Source organism: Phalacrocorax aristotelis, chromosome 10, assembly GCF_949628215.1.
Source record: "Phalacrocorax aristotelis chromosome 10, bGulAri2.1, whole genome shotgun sequence".
Taxonomy (NCBI): domain Eukaryota; kingdom Metazoa; phylum Chordata; class Aves; order Suliformes; family Phalacrocoracidae; genus Phalacrocorax; species Phalacrocorax aristotelis.
The window spans coordinates 25,819,159-25,837,423 of NC_134285.1; the positions used below are offsets into that span (position 1 = coordinate 25,819,159).

Consider the following 18,265-nt stretch of genomic DNA (forward strand, 5'->3'; position numbering starts at 1 on the left):
CTGGGAGAGGTTGCTCTGCTCTCCTGGCCACCTCTGGCATAACTGGGATTTGGCAGTGGAGGGAGATCGCTCACATTCTTGTGCTGGGAGGAGGATGTGGGCTGTGGTTAACCCCCTCAGCTCCCCAGGAAGCCATTCTTCCTTCCCCCCACTGCCTCGGGTCCTTGGGTTTTGGAGGAAGTAGCAGCTTTCCACATGAGTGGACCCATCCTTTCGGTACGGACAGGAGGTGTCTGTCCCTGGAGCCTACCATGGTACCCCGGCCTGTGGGGACCCCTCCTGCCCTGGGATCTACTGGCAAAGGGGCAGCTCAGCCCAGCTCTGGTGCTTCCTGCACCCACTCAGATCCCTCCACTGGGGTTGCTTCCCACAGGAGTCAGATGCCTGCATTCTGCTAGCCATGCCCACACTTTGCCAGCCATGGGCACGGGCGGGGATGAGCTGTCCTGGCCCCTGCCAGCCACAGGATCTCTGCCAAGGGCAGAGCTGTGAGCCCCTGCAGCTACCTCCCCCTATCCAACCCCACGGCTCTGCCCTGGGCTCCCCATTCCCAGCTCTCCCTGCCCTGCATCCTGGCTGAGAGTAACTGCTCCCACAGAGGCAAGGATCGCCCCAGGGATCACCCCGGAGCAGCATTTGCTTTGTGTCTGGCTCTCCCAGGCAGCCCAGGAGCCGAAGGCAGTTGCTCCCTGTGGGCAGCTGTTACCAGCTCACCCAGCCCCACTGCGGCATCGCTGCCAACAGCTGCATCCGACACAGCGGCCCTGCTCCCCAGCGCTGGCCCCCCCCAGCCCACAGCGGAGTGCTCCAGGGCTGTGCAAGGAGCAGGGCTGGGGACCCTCATGGGTAGTGGCATCATACCCCAGCCTGTGCTGGGAGGGATGGGTTCAGATGGGGAGAGGGATGGCACTGGGAAACCCTCCCAAGCTTCCCCCAGCCTGGGCTGCCTAAAACCATCTGAGCTGGACCCACACGATGGGTAGGAGGAGGCTGGGCTGCCTCGGCACTGGCATCGGCTCCCTGTGTGCCAGCCTGGAGCTGGTGGGCTCCTCTCAGCCTGCCGGGGGGATGAGCAGCTTGGGAAGGATGCTGTCCCTTGGGCTGTGGCTGGTCCACCATTGGTGCCGCCCCATCCCTGCCAAGACCCTCAAGCACCAGGGGAGAGGACACAGGGCGGGAGGGTCCCCAGTGTCCCCCCAGGGACTCACTGCCGTCTGGCCCCGTACGCTCACCTCTGGCAACAGACTGGTGTCTGAGCCACTACTGAAAGCAGAACGCCCTGGCCCCAGCCTCCTCGCATACTTGCTGCCATACGTGCTGCTCAGCCGGGATGGAACTAATGCGGAAAACATGGCCCCGTGCCGCAGCCGGCACAACACAGGCTGGGATCAGCAACAGCATTGCCTCTGCGACCCATGCCACCTGCCCTGGGGGGCTGCCACCCGCCACCATCTCTCAGGTGCTGTGCTGGATGGTCTGGGGGGCCAGCAGTGCCCGAGAGCCGGTGGAGATGGCGTGGTCAGCTATCAAATCTCCAGCTGTTGAGTTTTGGCTGCCACATCCACACGGCTCAGGTGCAGAAATGCTCTCCCAGCTGATGAGCAGGCTGGCCCCAGCTCCGGGGTTTCTGTCCCGCTCAGCACCAATCGTGCATGGTACATGTTCCCTTCTCCAGGCCCTTCTCCCCGCCCTGGGGGCTGGCTCCAGTGCCAGCATGTTGGAGATGGGGGATGGGCCCCTCCTGCCCCACATCCTGCCCCCCTGGCTGGGAGCGCTGGACTTGGCTTGGCCAGCACTGTCTCTTCCAAGTGAGCTGCACTGGCTGGTGACTGCCGTGTTTGTGCTGGCAAGGAGGCTCGCATGCCAGAGCCAGGGGGAGGATGAGTTTGGCACCGTGTGCCTTCTCCCACCCTGGCTGCAGGTCTCTCCAGAGAGTGGGCGTCCCTCTGGGGCTGGTGGCTGGGACTGGAGGAGGCTGCTCCCAGCAGGGCTTCTCTAGTGTGGGGGTGGGAGATACAGCACCTCTGTGCACCCTCGCTGGCCTGCCACAGTGGCAGAGCCTCGCTGGCAGTCACAGCGCAGTCACAGCTGGTGGTGCATGGTGCTCACACCGAGGGGGACGGAGCTCACGGGACACAGCTCCTCTGGCACTGGGGTCAGCCTGTACATACCAGTCTGAGGCTGTGGATGCGTGGGCACCCTCCTGTGTCCACCCCACCCCTCTTGCACCTATGCTGGGTCTCCCCTGCCCTGCATGGAGGTGCCAGAAGCACCACTCCGGGTTTAGTTCTGGCAGAGCCCTCTGCTTTTCCATGCCGGCTCTGAAATCATTAGCAGTCTCTTACTGGTGCTTCACAAACAAGAGCAAGGGGGCTGTGAGCGCTGCCTGTGCCACGGGGCAAGTGCTGGCTGCCGGCTCCTGCTTGGGACTCAGGGAACCGCAGGACCCATCTGGGGGCCACATGGGAGCCAGCAAGAAGCCACCACCAGCCCCACAGCAACTCTTCCCATCTGGGCCTTGGCAGAGCAGCACTGGGGCCAGGAAGGGGGACAACTGGACTGGGGACGGTGGACAGGATGAGGCGGTGGTGTGGGCTTGGGGGGTCCTGACCCTGCAGGGAGCCCGGGGGAGAGGCAGAGTGGGGCTGCAGGGGGTTAGGATGGTGTCGGGAGCGCAGCCAGGCTCAGTTTGCCATGTGTTTTGGTAGCATCCAGTCACACACAGCGCACCCAGCTCCTGCATCCAGGATTTGGCATGGACCAAGAACCCCGGGATGCAGCCGGGGAAGTATGTCCCTTTGTCACCATGGCCATGGCCATGGCCAAGCCTCTTTTGTGCCTGCCAGCATGGAGCAGCTTCCTCGTGGCACACTGGCTCCTGAGGCCCCTGGCTGGGTGTGGGGAGAGCCCCGGGGAGCCAGAGAGTTGTCCTGTAACCCCTCATGCTCATGTTACCTGCTGCCACCCTCTGCTCCTCGCCAGGAGCCAGGTCAGCCGTTCCACAAAGCAATCACGCTGGCACCGGCACATGGTGGGGGTCTGGACTGTCACCACTTGCAGGCTGTCCCCACTGTGCTGTCACCATGCACATCTCAGCAGAGTCGGGACCCAGCACTCAGCTCCGTATGCCCAGCCCCAGCATGGTTCATGGCCACCGCTGGTGAAGCATGTGTCCCACACGGCATGCCAAGCATAGCTGGCAGCGATACTGATGGCCGTGTCTCCTGTGCCTTGCAGAGCGTCCCAGGACACGAGAACAACAAGGACTCACGGCTGCTCTGGATGGGCTCCAGCGATTATCTCATCTCCATCGGGTTCAGCCAGGTACGGTCCTCGCCAGCAAGGTGGCCCTGGCGCTACCAGGACGTCCAGCCCTGCCCCCCTGGTAGCTGTGCTGGGAGCCAGGTGCTTTTTCTTGGCCTGTCCCACATGAAAGCAGGAGGTTGCCTCGCCAGGTGACCTGACCCTCACTGGGGATGGAGGGAGGCTGGCTGGCGAAGGTGGTGGTGCTGCGGGGCCAGGCAGGCAGCCCACCAACACCGTGTCTGTGCCCTTGCAGATGTGGGAGCGAGAGGTGAAGCTGTGGGACACGCGGCGGTTCACTGTGGCGATGCTCACCATGGTGCTGGACACCTCGCCTGGGTAGGGACGGGGACTCGCCGCGGGGCAGGAGGGTGGGCAGTAGGGACGTGGTGTGGTGGGGACACAGCGGTCAGAGAGCCATGGGGAGCGCAATGGTGGAGCAGGAGGTGACAGAGCCCTCCTGGCACCAGCAGCGCTTGTCCACAAAGGTGGGGATAAGGCTGTGTCCCTGGCACCATTTGGGTGGGATGGGAGGGTGGTGGCAGTGCTGGGGATGGCATGGAGAATGTCCCCAGCAGTGCTGGGGTGGGATGGGTGCTCCGTGGTGCTGTGGTGGGTGGTGGCACTGCTGGGAACAGCACTGGCAGTGTCTGAGGTGGCTGCTAGCCTGGTGGGCATATGCACTGGGGCGGCACAACAAGATGCTGCAGGCAAGCGAATGCCTTTGGCACTGCCCATGTGCTGGAGTGGCTCGGCCCCAGCCCCCTGCTCATGGTGGGGCCTCAGGGCTTTGTGCCATGGCAGTTGCCCAGCTAGCCACAGCGTGGCCAGCAGCAGAGCTGTGCTCACAGGGCATCCCTTGGGGAAGTAGAAGAGGAGCTTTCATGGTTGTAAGGGGTCAGCGCTCCTTGTCAAGGCATGGCAGAGCCATGTCCTGTCTGCGGGGCACCGCCAATGCAAGGAACACTCTGGTTAGACCTGGTCTGGCCTCTCCCACACCACCCAGCAAGCTGGCCTGGTGTCATGGTGTAGGCAAGGAAATGGGAGAAGGAGGCAGTGCCTTCATCCCACCAGGGCGATGGGGATTTGGGGCAAGGTCCTTGCCAGGCTGTGCTGGAGGCTGCCAGCTCTCCCCAGAGCATCCTGCAAAGCACCAGGACACCAGGACCCTCACTGCATGCTACGCTGGCTCTGTGGTGGACTGTGATGCCAGAGGAGGCTGGGTGACCAGCGGGCACCAAGTGCCAATAAGGGGCCTCTGGCAAAGAGCTGAGTGATCTGTGACAGTGGGGCCAGCCTTGGCCACCCTGCTGGCATCCTCCACGCTGAGGTGTCAGCTCTGACCTGGTGCTGGCAGCAGCTGGGACCTACAGGAGGGGAGAGGATCAGCCATGGGCATGGTGGGGAGGTGCTGGCACAGTCACCAGGGGAGCAGCTCTAGGTGGGAGCAGGCAGGGAGGCTGATGGAGCACCCTTTGCTCTCCTGCTCCCCAGCTCTGCCAGCACAATGGGCAAAGGCAGCATGGGGTTGCCACATCCAGCCTCAGTGACCAGCCATCACTAGTGTCCAGAGTGAACACTTCTGAGGGAGGCCAGGGTGCACAGTGTGCTGCAAGGGGACGCTTTGGGGCCCCTTATTGCTGCCAGTGGGGAATCCAGTGGGAATTACCCCAAATTCCACTGCTTCTTGCACCCTGCACATGTGGACCTCCCTGCCGGCGCTGGACCGGGGCAAGCCAGCCCGGCTAAATTGGATGCAGACGCCGGGCTGTGCTCAGCCCCCTTTGCGCAGGCTGGAGTTATTTTGGCTGCCGGGTTTATCGGCCGCCAGGAATGCGGCTGGCGGGCGCTGCCTGCGCGTCACGCCAGGGTTCTGATGGGTTGCGGCTGCGTGGCAGGGTGATACGGCGAGGGGCTGGGGGTGGTGGGGGAGAGCAGGGACCCCCCCCATGCTGGGGAGCCTCCAAGGAGCGGGAGGTGCTATTTTTAGGCAGCCGTGCCGGGGCCGGCCACACTTCCAGCCCCAACTGCTCCCTGCCTGTAAATCTCATGGAGATGACAAATGGCGGAGGGGGATTTGGGCTGGCTCCCAGCAGAGGTGCTGAATGGGGGCTGTGCTCTCCCTCCACAGAGCCATCCTGATCGGGGCCTGGCAGGGTGCAATGCTCAGGAGCCCCACAGCCATGGCAAGGGCAGGGGGTGGGGGATTTGGGGGTCACCGGGTCCCCCACGGCGGCAGTGCCCAAACAGGGGAGCTGCGGGCTCCGGTCAGGCTCAGTGGAGTGGGGTGCTGGATGCTGCTGCTCCAGGGATGGTGATTCAGCACTCCGGGGATGGTGGAGCAGCCGTGGGGTTGGGGTGCCCATTGTGGATCTCCAGTATGGCTGTGGGTGCCTGGCATGGGGCATCGAGACTGTCTGGCAGCACGGCAGAGCAGGCCGTGGCGTGAGCAGTGTGCGGGGAGCTGGGCACAGCAGCAGCAGCAGCTCGTTGAGGCTCTTTGAGGAAGCAATCAGTGGGCGGGCAGGAAACTCATACCATTCATTACTGACGCCTGGCCGGCAGGAAGGGGAGCCCACATCCCCACTGTGCCCTGCTGCAGGGGCCCATGCCCACCAAGGCGGCATCACATGTCCCACTACCCTCTGGCACCCCAAAGCAGGCTGTGGTGTGCCCCAAGGTGGGGGACACCTCCAGCGTGCCCACCCCAATGCCCACAGCTGTACCAAACTCTGTGGGGTGGCTGTGCCCCTGCCCAGCATCTACAGGGAAAGAGGGGAGAGAGTGGTGGGCACTGGGCCCATTTACCCCCCATCAGCAAGTGTGTTTTGGGGATCCCCAAGCCCAAATCCTGAGCAGATGAGATCTTTGCAATTGCATGAACTTCATTTTCAGAGCAGCCTGGCTGTGCAGGGGCAGTGCTCAGGAGCTGACCCCTCCCTGCCACCGCCTGATCCCCCCGAGAGGGAGCTGGTGGTGGGGGGCACAGTGGCCCCAACTCCTGTCTGTGACGTGGTCCTCAACATGCCACCTTAGGGTACCCACTGGCCCCTTCAACTCAGGTTTTGTCTTCCCGGCACCGGTCCCCTTTAATTAGATCAAGGAGCAGCAGGGCAGAAGCCAGGAAGGGGCCTCAATAGGTTATTGTTGCCCTAAATTGTAACCAGCACCAGCGGGGTTGGGTTACCTGCTCTAACTTGGGGTCAGCGACCAGACCCCGCTGTTGCTTGCCCAGCGGCTGGCGCAGCACTGCCCAGGGCCAGCGCTGTCACTGCGCTGGGGCTGGTGAGAACACAAGCTCCCTGTGTCACCACATCTTTCAGTGTCCCAGAAATCTTCCCAGGGCGGCTGGGGTGCCCACTTGCCGAGCAGGGGAGTGTGCAGCCTCCTGCTCACACCACGGCTGGCTCAGGGCTGTGGCTGGGTCTGTAGGGCTGAGGTGACCAGGTCTGCAAAGGTCCTGGGGAGCCGTGTCCCCTTGGCATGTGCCGGCGCTGGGCAGATCCCCACAGGGCAGGACAGTGGTGGGGGGATGAGGGATGGGGACGGCTGGATCCCCACTGCCCTTCATGGTGCAAAGTCCACCAGAGCTGGGAGGTGCTGGAGCTGGGACCTGCACGTGGTGGGGAGCTGGCATGGCAGGATGTTTGCGGAGGGATTTGGGCTGTTTGGAGCCCCCAGCACTGGAGCAGGACATGGAGGGGCCTGGGCAGTTCCCTGGGGATGCTCAGCCCCCAGCACCCACCCACTGCCCCTGCCCCAGCCAAAGCCTACGGCTGAGCCAGCTCACGGCAGCCAGGCTAGCAGTCCCAGCATCTCCCGGCTCCAGCCCTCATGTGCACCAAGGCACAGGACCCCAGCAAGGCATGTGTCCCCACTGTCACCCTGCCACCTCTCCCTGGTCATCAGCTGTAATGGGAGCTTGATGGCCAGTCCTGCTCCTGTCCTGCCTGGCCCCAACACCCAGTGCTCTGCTTTTTCCTGGAACTTAGAAGCCCTTTTGGGTCATGCTGGGCATTTGGGCATCTCTGACAACACCCACCCCAGTCATCAAGTCTTGGCAGAGCTCTGAGCAGGATGAGCCCATCCCTGTCCCCATCCCTGTCCCCCCGCAGACTCCTGCCCTCGCCCCCTCCTCCCACAGGTGCTTGAACTGGCAGCTGCTGCCATCAGCGGGGAAGGCACTTTTCCTGCTGCTTCCATTTGGCTGCCAACTTCAGACATGAGGAGTGGGGAGAGGCCACCCCATCAGGTGCCACCCCAGTGGGACCCATCCCCGGAGGGCAAGATGCCACATGAAGGGGTTAACGCTGGGGCAGCTGCCTGCACCGGTAATTATGACGTGTAAAAATAGCCCTGTGCCGCTGGCGGGGTGCTCAGGCGGGAAGGCAGCAAGTGACAGCAGCACCAAAATTACTCCCAGATGGGCCACAGCCTCAGCCCACCACCGCCTCCACAGCCGTCCGGTGCTCCCCAGCCCCGGCCTCCCGAGCTTTCCAGGAAGCTGGTGGGATTTCTGCCTCTCCACAAGCTCTTCCTGGCAGCCGATGCTTTGCGGCAGCCTTTGCAGCCTGCCCTCTCCTCATGGGAGTGGGGATGGGGCCCTCCTGGCATTCTGCACTGAGGTAGCATGCCCCCTCCTGGGGGTCTTCTCCAGCCATGGGGACCTGGGGGACCCAGCAGACCAGGCTTTGGTTTACACATGGCCATTCCAGGGGCTAGGGGTGTTTCTCTGGAGGACAGAGACTTCCAGGCTTGCAGCTGTCAGGGTGCAGGCAGGATGCTGCCTGCGCTGGGTAGGGCTGGGCCAGCACTGGGGCAGCAGAACTTGCCCCAGTGAAGCTGGCAGCTCCTCCCGTTGTGGCTCCCCGCTGAGCCCCACCACCCGGCTGGCGGCTTCTGGCCAGGGCTCTCGGTTACTGGACCCGCTAGAGCGCATAGTGAGAGGGATGGTTTTTCTTTGGGTCCATTTCAGGGAGTTTTGCAATCCTTCCCCAGCACTGATTCAGCTCGGAGGAATTAGCAGCACCGCACGATGTGCTGCTCAGAGCCACTCCTGGCGCACGCTGGGGCTGGCAGCAGCCAGGGGGACTTTTGTGCTTGGGTTTGGGAAGCCACAGGGGCTCAGGGGGTTCATTCTGGGGGCTGCCAACCTCCCGCAGAGCCACCTGGGTGCAGATGTGGGTGTCAGGTTGGGTCTGAGCCCCACAGGGCACCGACCCCTGCCCCAGCCACAGCATCCCTGTACCCCACTGTGCCAGGGCCAAGCCCCACTATCTCCTTGTGCTGTTCTAGCCCCTTCCCCATGTAGCTGCGGTCAGCTGCAGCCCGGCCCCTTCCCCGCACCTCCCAGCTGGCACCAAACACCTTGGCTCGGGGCTTCCTGGCTGTAGTACACCTGCCAAAGCCTAGCCCCCACTTTGCTCCTGCCATGTTGTGGCAGCCAGAGAGGCATCTCCCAACACAGATGAGGTGCTTTGGAGCTGCTGGAAGACCCCCAGGAGAGAAGGGACCTGTTGGGGGGGGAGGGGGAGGGGCGTGTCCCTGGCACCCACCTGGCACATGGGGGTCTCCTGCACACCTCCAGCAAATGGGGAAAATAGCTTTGTTAGGGGAAGGGCACACCATGAAGTCAAGCAGCAGGAGGGAAAGCGAGGGGCCAGGACGGAAGGGGCTCAAGGGCCCCTGCGAGGTCCCTGTTGCCAGTCCCTCACAGCCCAGGGGCGAGGGGGCACACTGGGACCGACACTGCGCCTGGTCAGGCTGGGGGGCTGTGGCAGCGGCCAGCCAGAGGCACCCGGCACGAGGCCACAGCTCCACTGGGGACTTTTCTTCGCTCCTCCTTACGGGGCTGGAAAATATACAAAGCTCGCAGTGAAAATATTTACACAGCAGCAATTTTCAGAGGAATTTGGGATGTTAATTTGAAAAATCTGTGGGGAGAGGACCACAATGGTCCCTTTGAGCGGGCGAGTGTGGCCATCGCACCGGCCCGCCTGCACCAGCAAGGGGCCCCTCCTGCTGCTGCGCCAGCCCTAATGGGAGCCAGCCCTGCCGGAAGCCCACCTGGGAGCTGGGGGAGCCACAGCAGACGGCCCCCGCCACCACCCTGCACCCCTAATTGCATCCAGAGCCTCTCCCTCCTGCCACCAGCCCCGGGCAAGTGGAACCAGGGTGCTTGCGGGGTCAGGGCCATATCCTGCAGCAGAGCGGTGCCTCCTGAACAGTCGCCGGCCCCACTGTGGCAGGCAGCTCACATGGCACAGCAGTGACCCTCAGCTCCGCTGGCGGCAGCCGCGGCGCTTCAGCCCGCTTTTGCTCATTGTCTCCAAATCAAACACACCTCGACGGGCAGGGCCCCAACCTGGAAAATTCCAGCCCGAAAGATAAAGGATTGGAAAACGATTAAAACCAGAGGGTTGGAGCAGAAATCACTTGGCAGCAGGAACCTGCCGAGCGCCGGCTTCCAGCCCACCCCGCCAGGGCCAGCGCAAAAAACCGGCTGTTCCTGGGGCCGGGCAGCAGGGGCTCACAGCCCTGAGCCTTGGCTCTGGCTGCAGCTCCCATTTTGGGGGAAACCAAGCAGGCTGACACTTGTCACAGGCACTTTGGGGGTCCTGGTACCACCAGGGGTGACATCAGGAGGTTTCAGAGGCTGGGCTGGGCTGTTTGTCCCATAGGCGGCCCCGGAGCCATCTGGCAGGCAGGGAGGAATGAAGTAAGGCTGGATGATGTGCAGGGCAGGGGTTGATTTGAAACCCGTGGCCTTGGCTTTGGGAACACCTCCTCAACGCCTGCAGTGGGGGGCAGCGCCGTGGGGGGGAAGACGCCCCAGCACCGCTGCCCAGAGTTGGGAAAACTCCCCCCTCCATTGCCCTGACTCATCCCGGTGCTCGCCAACAACAACGGGAGATCGCAGCTGACCTTCCCGCTCCTCCGCAGGGGACACACCGCCCTGCCCACACCACTGCCCACACCCCTGCCCGTACACCAGGCTGAGACAGTGCCTGCAAAAGCGCTTAGGGCTGCACAGAGGTTTTCATTGTTATTTTAATTTTTTTCTTTTTCTTACAAAAAGACACCCTTCTGGTCTGCCTTACAAAAGAGATGTACACAAACCTGTACTAGGGAAAAAAAAGTTTTCCCAGAAGAAATGGGAAATAACCATGTATAAATATTCTCTCTGAGTTCTTAAAGCTTCAATTACCGGTTTGCCTGCTCAGCACTTCCTTTGGCCCGAGGGCCCCGAGGGTCCCAGCACCTCGGACAGGCCGTATTGCTCACATCAGCTTCCAGGGAGTCAAGAATCACAGGCCGTGCTCTGCTAAAGGACCCTTGTTACCAGCACGTGGACGTCCCTTAGCAGAGTTACCAGCAGCTTTCTTTTGAGCAGTAGCTAAAAAAAGCCCACCCAAACCCCAAATTAAAAACCCAAATCCCCTCTCTTTTGCTACCCACATTCTACGTAGAGTCACAGAAATCAAGGCACTGAGTGGTAAAAACTAGTGTCTCCTCCTAAAGCGTGGCAGCCTCTCGGAAATTGCACATTATGGGTTTGGGGTTTTTCTGCCTTAATTCAGTTAACTCCTTGCTGTTCCTTGCCCCAAAGGGACTGCAGCTGGGTGCCGTGGCTGGAGCTCAACCCTCATCTGTCCAGGGCTCCCCTTGCCTGGCAGCCCTGTCCTGCCCAGCTCAGAAGTAGGAGGGTTTGAGCCCCGGGGTGTTGTTGTTGCTGGGGTAGTGCGACTGCATCAGCGGGACCTCACACTCAGAGCTGCTGGAAAGCATCGCCACCTCCGGCACCTTGCAGCCATGGCTGCTCAAATCCCCATTTTCCAGACAGGCTTTCACCCCCTCCAGCTCCAGCGGGCTGGCATCCACCCTGGCGCTGGCATGCGCCTTTGCCCGGCGTTGCCGGCGGTAATACATGCCGGCGGTCACCACCACCACCAACAGCAGCACAGCGGCCAGCGTGGGGACAATCATCAGGGTCAGATTGCTGTCCTTGCTCTGGGTGACGGGCGAGTGCTGCTGGTGGCTCACTGGCAAGGTCTGTGCCTCGGCACAGTGCTCCTCCTTGGAGACCTTCTCCCCCAGGGGCCCGATGCAGACGCGGTAGGTGCAGTTGGGCTTCAGCGCCCGCACTGTGTACTCAGAGAGCGAAGCCGGCAAACGCAGCATCACGGGCCGCTTGTCCAGCCCGGAGAGATTTCGGTAGCTCAGGCGGATGCCCTTCAGCTGTGCTTTGGACTGGACGTAGTTCTGCAAGTCCACTTTGAGGGAGGTGCTGCTGACCTGCACGATGCTGATCCACCGGCTGGGCAGTGGGGCCTGCGTGGCCAGGGGCGTCGTCGTTCCCCTCACCTCCACCTGGCAGTACACCCCAGCGAAACCCTCCAGGCACAGGCACTCCAGGTGGTTTTGAGCACCCAGGTGGCAGGTGCCACCATTCAGACACGTGCGAGGTGGACAGACAGGTGGTGGGGGACTGCTGGGGGCCGGGGGGCCGCTGAAGGGTACCAGCAGTGTGGAGCTGCCCTGGGGAGCCCTGGCCGCTGGGGTGGGAGCGGCAGTGCTGGGCTGTGGTGCTGGGCGGCTGCTGGTGGGGAGTGGTGCAGGCGGTGTCAGAGTGGTGGTGCGCGGGGTAGTGGGGGGGACAGTGGTGGTGGTGGTGGGGCAGCCGAAGTCAGCATATTGCAGGTGGTGGAGGAGCTTGCCGGAGTTTTTTGGGGGGAAGTGGCAGCGCGTCTCCTCCGGCCGCCGGAGTACCACGCTGCTGGCATTCACCCACTGCACCAGCCAGCTCATCTGGCAGATGCAGTTGAAGGGGTTGCCGGCAGCCGTCATGGCCCGCAGCCTGGGGAAGAAGCTGGAGAAATCCCGAGGGATAGTGTTGATGTTGAGGTTGCTGATGTCCAGCTCCTGGAGGTTGTGAAGGTTGTGGAAGTCCTCTGCTGGCAGCTGGGAGATGCGGGCATTGCCAGCCAGGCTGAGCTTAGTGAGACTCCCCAGCCGCTGCAGCACCGCCGGGACACGCTCCAGCAGGTTGTCAGAGACATCCAGCTCGTGGAGGTTGTTCTGGGCCTGGAAGAGCTCCTCATTTAAGCTCGTCAGGCCCAGCCCTGCAATCTTCAGGGACTCAATGTTGACGGCATGGAAGGCCCCTGGTGCAATGGCAGGGATCTTGTTCCAACTGATGTCCAGCAGCAGGAGGTTGGGCAGGTTGAGGGGGGGCACAGCCCAGAGCTGGTTGTTCTGCAGTTTCAGCTCCAGCAGGTTCTCCAGCGTGTCGAAGGCAGCAGCATGGATGTGCTGGATCCTGTTCCGCTGTAGGTAGAGCCGCTCCAGCAGCCGCAGCCCATGGAAGGTCTCATTGGTGATCTCCTGCAGCTGGTTGGAGGACAGGTCCAAGTTGACAAGCTCTGTCAGGGGCTGGAAGATGTTTTTCTGGATGCTGGTGATCTTGTTTTGCGAGAGGTCCAAAAGCTGGAGGGCGGGCAGACCCACAAAGCTGTCCTCGTTGAGCGTCGTGATGCCGTTCTCAAAGATGTAGAGGGACAGGGTGTTGGGGGGCAGCCCCGTGGGCATGGTCTGGCCCCGCCTGGCTGCACACAGGATGGTCCTGGGGTCTTGGCACTGGCAGCCTGTGGGACATGCCCCAGCCAGCTCCCTGGGGGCTAAGAGAAGCAGCGTGCAAAGGATCAGCTGGTTCATGGTGTCAGCTCTGCGGGAGAGAGAAACCCAGCCAAGGTTAGGGGTGAGGCCCTGCTGCGGGGGGGAGCCTGGCCTGGTAGGGCTGTGGGGTGCCTCAGACCCCAATGCTGCTACCCCTGCTGGCATGTAAGAGCCGTCTCCTCATGTCCTGCCTGGACCCTCCGGCCCAAAGGGACCACAGAGGGAGAGGGGAAGTCCTCACTGGGCTTCTGCCTCCTCTTTGCTGCTCCAGTCCGGGACAGAGCCATGGAGAGTGAAGCAGCATGTGGGCTGCCCACCCCAGCCCCATGCTCTTGCACCCTCAGGATTTAGGGACACGGTACCTTTGTGCACCCCAGGCTCTATCATAAGACACATCCCACTGGCTTCGGTCTGCTCTTGGTACTGTCTCCAGTGGGGCGCCGAGACCCCCCCCCCCAAAGGGCACAGCAGGGCAAGGGCCTCTACCTCCCCCACTGCACTCAGCAGGGTGCAAATCAAACATGGGGGATGCAGAGTAGGAGCAGAGGCACGGCTCTCTCAGCTTGGGAGCCAGGGGAGAGGGGGTGGGAGCCTGGCTGGCCTTCCCCGCACACCAAGCACTGCTTAACCCTTTGCTTGTGCCTCTGTCCCAGCAGCTGCACCCACGGGGTCTGCTCCTGCCATGATCGCCAGCAGTAACAATCCCCTCAGGGACAGGGCACCCAGAGGTGGCCCCCACCGTGGGGTGGCATGGGCACAGGCTATGGGGCCAAAGGAGCTGGCCCTCACCTGCCCCACAGGTCCCTTCTGTGCCCTTCAGAGCTGGCTGCTGTTCCCCTTCCAGCTGGCACCCTGGGGACCCAACATAGCACCCTGGGCTGCACCTTCGTCCCTCAGGGACAGGGACTGGGACAGAGAGGAGGATGCGTGTGGGGTGAGTGACACTGTAACTACCCCTGCCCCAGCCCCCTGTGGGTGCCCCGGCCACATCCTTGCTTCAGGGGTGGCTGGCTCTTCTCTCAACCCCATCTTTCAGCCCTTTTAATGACACTCCTAATTAGCACAGATGACTGGAGTGGCAGCAGGACCTGGGGTAGGGACACAACACCTCCTGCCACCCCATCCTGTGGGGGGGGCAGACAGGGGTTCTCGGGTGAATCCCACCAGGAGCTGAGGGTGCCACAAGCACCCTGCCCTGCCAGCCCCAGCCGTTGCCACCACCTCCTCCCCTGCTCCGAGCTGTTCATAACTCCAGGCAAACCCCTCCTGTGGCTCGCAAGGGGCCCCCGCCATGTGTGGGGGGCTGATGGGTCACGCAGCAGCACGTGCCACCTGCCCCAGCTGCCTCTCTGCCGTGGGGGGCCCTGTACGGTGCAGGGACACCACATCCTGCACCAACAGCTGTGGGAGGGACGGGATCTGTGCTGTGTCCACACAACCCAGCATGTACCTGGCCAGCAGAGCCCCCCATGCCATAGAAGCACTGGCACTCACACACAGCCGGACAGGGTTAACGCAGTGGCTGGCTCCATCACCTCTTCCCCGGGTTGGCCCCCCCAGGGTGGGGTGCACCCGCACCGCTGGGCAGGGTCACCACAGCTGCCTGAGTCACTTGGCCCAAGTGGCCCTGCCCTGCCACGACCCATGCCATCAGCCGCCCGACACCAGGGAGGAGCTGCGCCAGGTCCAGGCAGTCACCAAGTCCCCTCCTCGGCACCCCTGGCTCAGGCCCCAGCCCCCTTGCTGATGTCACTGCTGAGTCCCACCACACCCCAACACCACGGCCAAGCCATTGGTGCGCAGCACAAGGACCAAGCAGAGCCGAAAAAAGCATCACAGAGCCCTTGTGAAGCGTTTTTGGGGCTAAGGGGGCTGGGGACCAACTGGGCACCCCTCACCGCTGTGCCAGCCCTCAAGGTGGCTCCGGCAGCTGGAGGGTAGTGGCTGGTGGGCAAAGCCTCGGATGCAGGATGATGAAGATGCCTGCGGTGCCACCACTGTGCCAGGCCGCCCGGGTGGGTAGTGCCAGAGCCTGGCCAGGCCTGCGGGAGGCTGGTGAGGCCAGGGCTGGTTTTGCAATGCCAGGGTCAGGTTTCGCTGACGTGTCCCGTGCTGCAACCAGCTGCTGACTCCAAGTCTCTCTCGTCCCTTTAATTATGCTGGCATTTCCTTCCCTCCCCGCCTGCCAGGCTCCCCACTCTGGGCAGGTTCGGCCAGCCTGGCCACAGCCATGGCCACGCATCCCTGCCTTGCCACGAGCGCCAGGCAGGCCGGCACGGTTGCTCCACCTGCATGCCTTCACCACCTCTCCCTTGGCATCAGCCCACTCCACCGGCACACGCCGGCATCCCACCCTCATACCCTGATGCTATTTCAAGGCAGTGAAGGGTTAATGCAGCCCAGGCTCGCTGGGGTGCTTGACCCTCTGAAATGGGGGGCAGGGGAACAGCCTCCCCAGGTCCCAGGGGGGTCCCCAAGGGTGGAGAGGGGGCCCCGGTTCTGCTGGAGGTTTAGGACCGCCCTGCCAGCGGCCTGCTGCTGCCTTGGCTGGGCTCCCCTGCGCCTGCACCACAGATATTTGCTGAATTATTCATATTTTCCGGCTGTGGGGAGGATCTGGGCTCAGATTCCCCTAGTCCCGGCTCAGCCTTTCCCTGCCAGCCTGCTGAGGTGGGAGCGCTGTGTCCTGCCACTCCCTGCCTGCAGCCCTCCAGGCCGGGTCATTCCACTGCCTGCCCTGGGCGAGGGGCTTGGCAGGGAACACCCCGCTTTGCACCCACCACATCTTTTAAGGATGAGGCTGATTCCATCCCCTCACCGCAGGGTGATACCTGCGCAGGAAGGGCCGGAGGAGCCCTCCCGGGGGTCCCTGCCCTTCCCCGCTGCTTGGGGATGTGGCCATTCTCCCCAGGGAACTCAGCAAGGCCAGGATATCCCTTCCTGCACTGGTGAGCAAGGACCCGAGACCAAACAAAGCCACTGTTGTTGCCAACAGGCAGCCAAGCCGGTGGGCTGCGTCCTCGGCTGGCAGGCACCAGTGCAAGCAGAACAGGGGGCCCCCATGAAGCCAGGCCCTGGGTTCTGTCCTGGTCACTGCAGGGAAGGACACTGCCTTCGCTGGGCAGGACACAGGCACTGCTCCCCTCCCTTATGCCCCCCCCCCGCAACAAGCCGATGTCAGCATGTGCCCCCTCCCGAGACCCAGTGAGGTGGGGGGATGCAGGATTAAGCCCTTAATCCTCCTCCCCTTCAACACACCCTGCGCCACTGCAGCTCCCACCTCCTCCCAGGCTCCCCTCCCTAGTTAATTAAAGTTTCCGCAGCAGCCCCAGAGGAATGCAGGCCTGGTTATTGCATTCCCCATGGCGCTCGCTGGCCCCTCGGTCCTGCTCCTGCCCCTTTGACCCGGCCGCGCTCCCTGGCTCAGGTGCCAGCAAGGAGAAAAACCAGCAGAGCCACTTTACCAGCAGCCAAACTGCCTCCGGAGGAGCCCAAACGCCGGCAGAGGTTGGGAGGAGGCCGATGATGCTGCCACGCGTGGCCCCAGCAGCATGGGCAGATTCCTACAGCATGACTGGGGCGGCCGCTGCTGTCCCCGAGCGCTTCCTCCTGCCGCGTCCCACTGGCAGAGCCAGCAGGGCAGGCAGTGCTTGCATCAGGGCCAACCGGCAAGGCCACCTGGCCTTGGCGTGGTATGGGGAAAATAGCAATTAGTGTCATCCTTGACAGCGGCACTGCCCAGCGCCGTGTGGGCAGCGGCACAGCCCTGGCGGGGTCAGGCCAGTCTGGCCGCTTCTGTCCCAGCATGTCAGCAGGAGTGGGTGTGGGGGACACACACAAGTAGTGGGTTTTGACTGGGAGAAGAGGGGTCTTGGAAGTGGAGCGTCTCCGCTAGGATGCGCTGGCTCTCATGACAGCTGCCAGCCTGGGGGGGAGCCAGGCATGGGAAGGGACACCCCATGGTGGCCCAAAGTGACACCTAGAGAGGGCAACAGGGGCCGGCATCCCCCCCAAGGCATGCCGGGTGATGATGAAGCATGCAGGGAGCTGGCAGCAGGAGAGGTGGTGGGGTATCCCCGCCGGCCAGCGGCCAGACTGGCCGGTGGCCCTGCTGGCACACATTCCTCTGCGCCAGCCGGGGGAAACCCTCACCGGCACCACCCAGGGACGCCACTCGGCCCCATGGCGTGTCAGTCATCCAGGACACCAGCTCCCGAGGACAGGCAGGGCCCGGGCAGCCAAACCCCACCGTGGCTGAGCCCTCCGCTGAGGAGGGTAGTGGTGGACACCACTGCCAGCGGCTCCCACCTCTGCCTGACACCAAAGGGCAAGCCCTGCTGCCACATATCTGCTGGGACAGGGTGAGCACAGGCTCAGCCCTGGAGCATGCCACCCCTGTGTGGGTCCTGCAGCCCTTCTGCTGGCAGGGTGAGCACAAGGGACACAGGGCCCTGCCTGCACCCTCATCCCTGCCTACCGTGGTGCCATCACCCCAGCCCAGCCAAGGCCTGTCACCAGCCCAGGTGGAGGGGACAGCCAGCAGCCCCCCACCTCAGCTGAGGCTCAGGCAGGGAGCAGGGCATGCTAGCCCCAGCCAAGACCCACAGCACGGTGTCCTGCCGCAGGCCGAGCCCCGGGTGACACCCCACCACCCAGGGAAGGTAGCAGGCCATGTGTGTCCCCAGGACCCCCCTGAGACTGCTCCCACCCGTGGGGCGCCCCGACACCGCCGGCCCCACAGCAAGGGGTGAGCCGGGGACGCAGGACTCACCGGGGCGGGCCGGGCCGGTCGGTCAGTCGGTCATTCAGTCAGCCTATCAATCCATAGCAGCTGTGAGGCAGATGCGTGAGCAAGCGGACAGACGAACGCTCCCCTCTCTGGCCGCGTCGGGCGCGGGGGGGCGGCTTTAAAAGTGCGGGGGCGGAGCCTGCCCTCCCGCCGCCTCTCCATTGGCTGTAGGGGACGGGGAGGAGAGGGTGGGGCACGGCTGCCCCTCCCAAGGCTCCGCCCCCTGCGCACCTGGGGCCCAGCGGGGGAGGGCCGGGGCCCCCCGGGACCCCCAGAGTGACCGGAACCCCCCGGACCCTCGGGGATTCCACAGGACCCCCAGAGTCACTGAGACCCCCATGAGACCCACCTAGAGTCACCAGGACCTGCCAGACTCTGAGACCTCCTAGGGACTCACCAGACCCCCCAGAGTCACTGGGACCCACACCAGACCCCCCAGAGTCATCGGGACCTCTGGGACCCCCAAACCCCCTGGGGACTCCACAGGACCCCACAGAG

General features: G+C 63.3%; 2 protein-coding genes across 6 annotated transcripts in view; one reads left to right on the plus strand and one right to left on the minus strand.

Annotated features, from left to right (window-relative positions):
- Nucleotides 1-18,265, plus strand: part of CORO7 (coronin 7) — a 38,208-nt gene that overhangs the window by 13,540 nt on the left and 6,403 nt on the right. For all 5 annotated transcript variants that reach the window (XM_075106016.1, XM_075106019.1, XM_075106018.1 and 2 more), the window contains 2 exons: nt 3,238-3,324; nt 3,560-3,642. In XM_075106016.1, coding sequence (XP_074962117.1) covers nt 3,238-3,324; nt 3,560-3,642 — 170 coding nt within the window. The remainder of the gene's footprint in view (nt 1-3,237; nt 3,325-3,559; nt 3,643-18,265) is intronic.
- Nucleotides 10,336-17,858, minus strand: VASN (vasorin). Its single transcript, XM_075106025.1, has 2 exons — nt 17,750-17,858; nt 10,336-13,027 (listed from the first exon to the last, which is right to left on the minus strand). Exon 2 carries the CDS (start codon nt 13,015-13,017, stop codon nt 10,996-10,998), a length of 2,022 nt encoding a protein of 673 aa, XP_074962126.1. The 5' UTR covers nt 13,018-13,027; nt 17,750-17,858; the 3' UTR covers nt 10,336-10,995.

Bases quoted from the DNA above. Each gene is read 5' to 3' on its own strand.
- VASN (XM_075106025.1), bottom strand. From the start codon at position 13,017: ATGAACCAGCTGATCCTTTGCACGCTGCTTCTCTTAGCCCCCAGGGAG.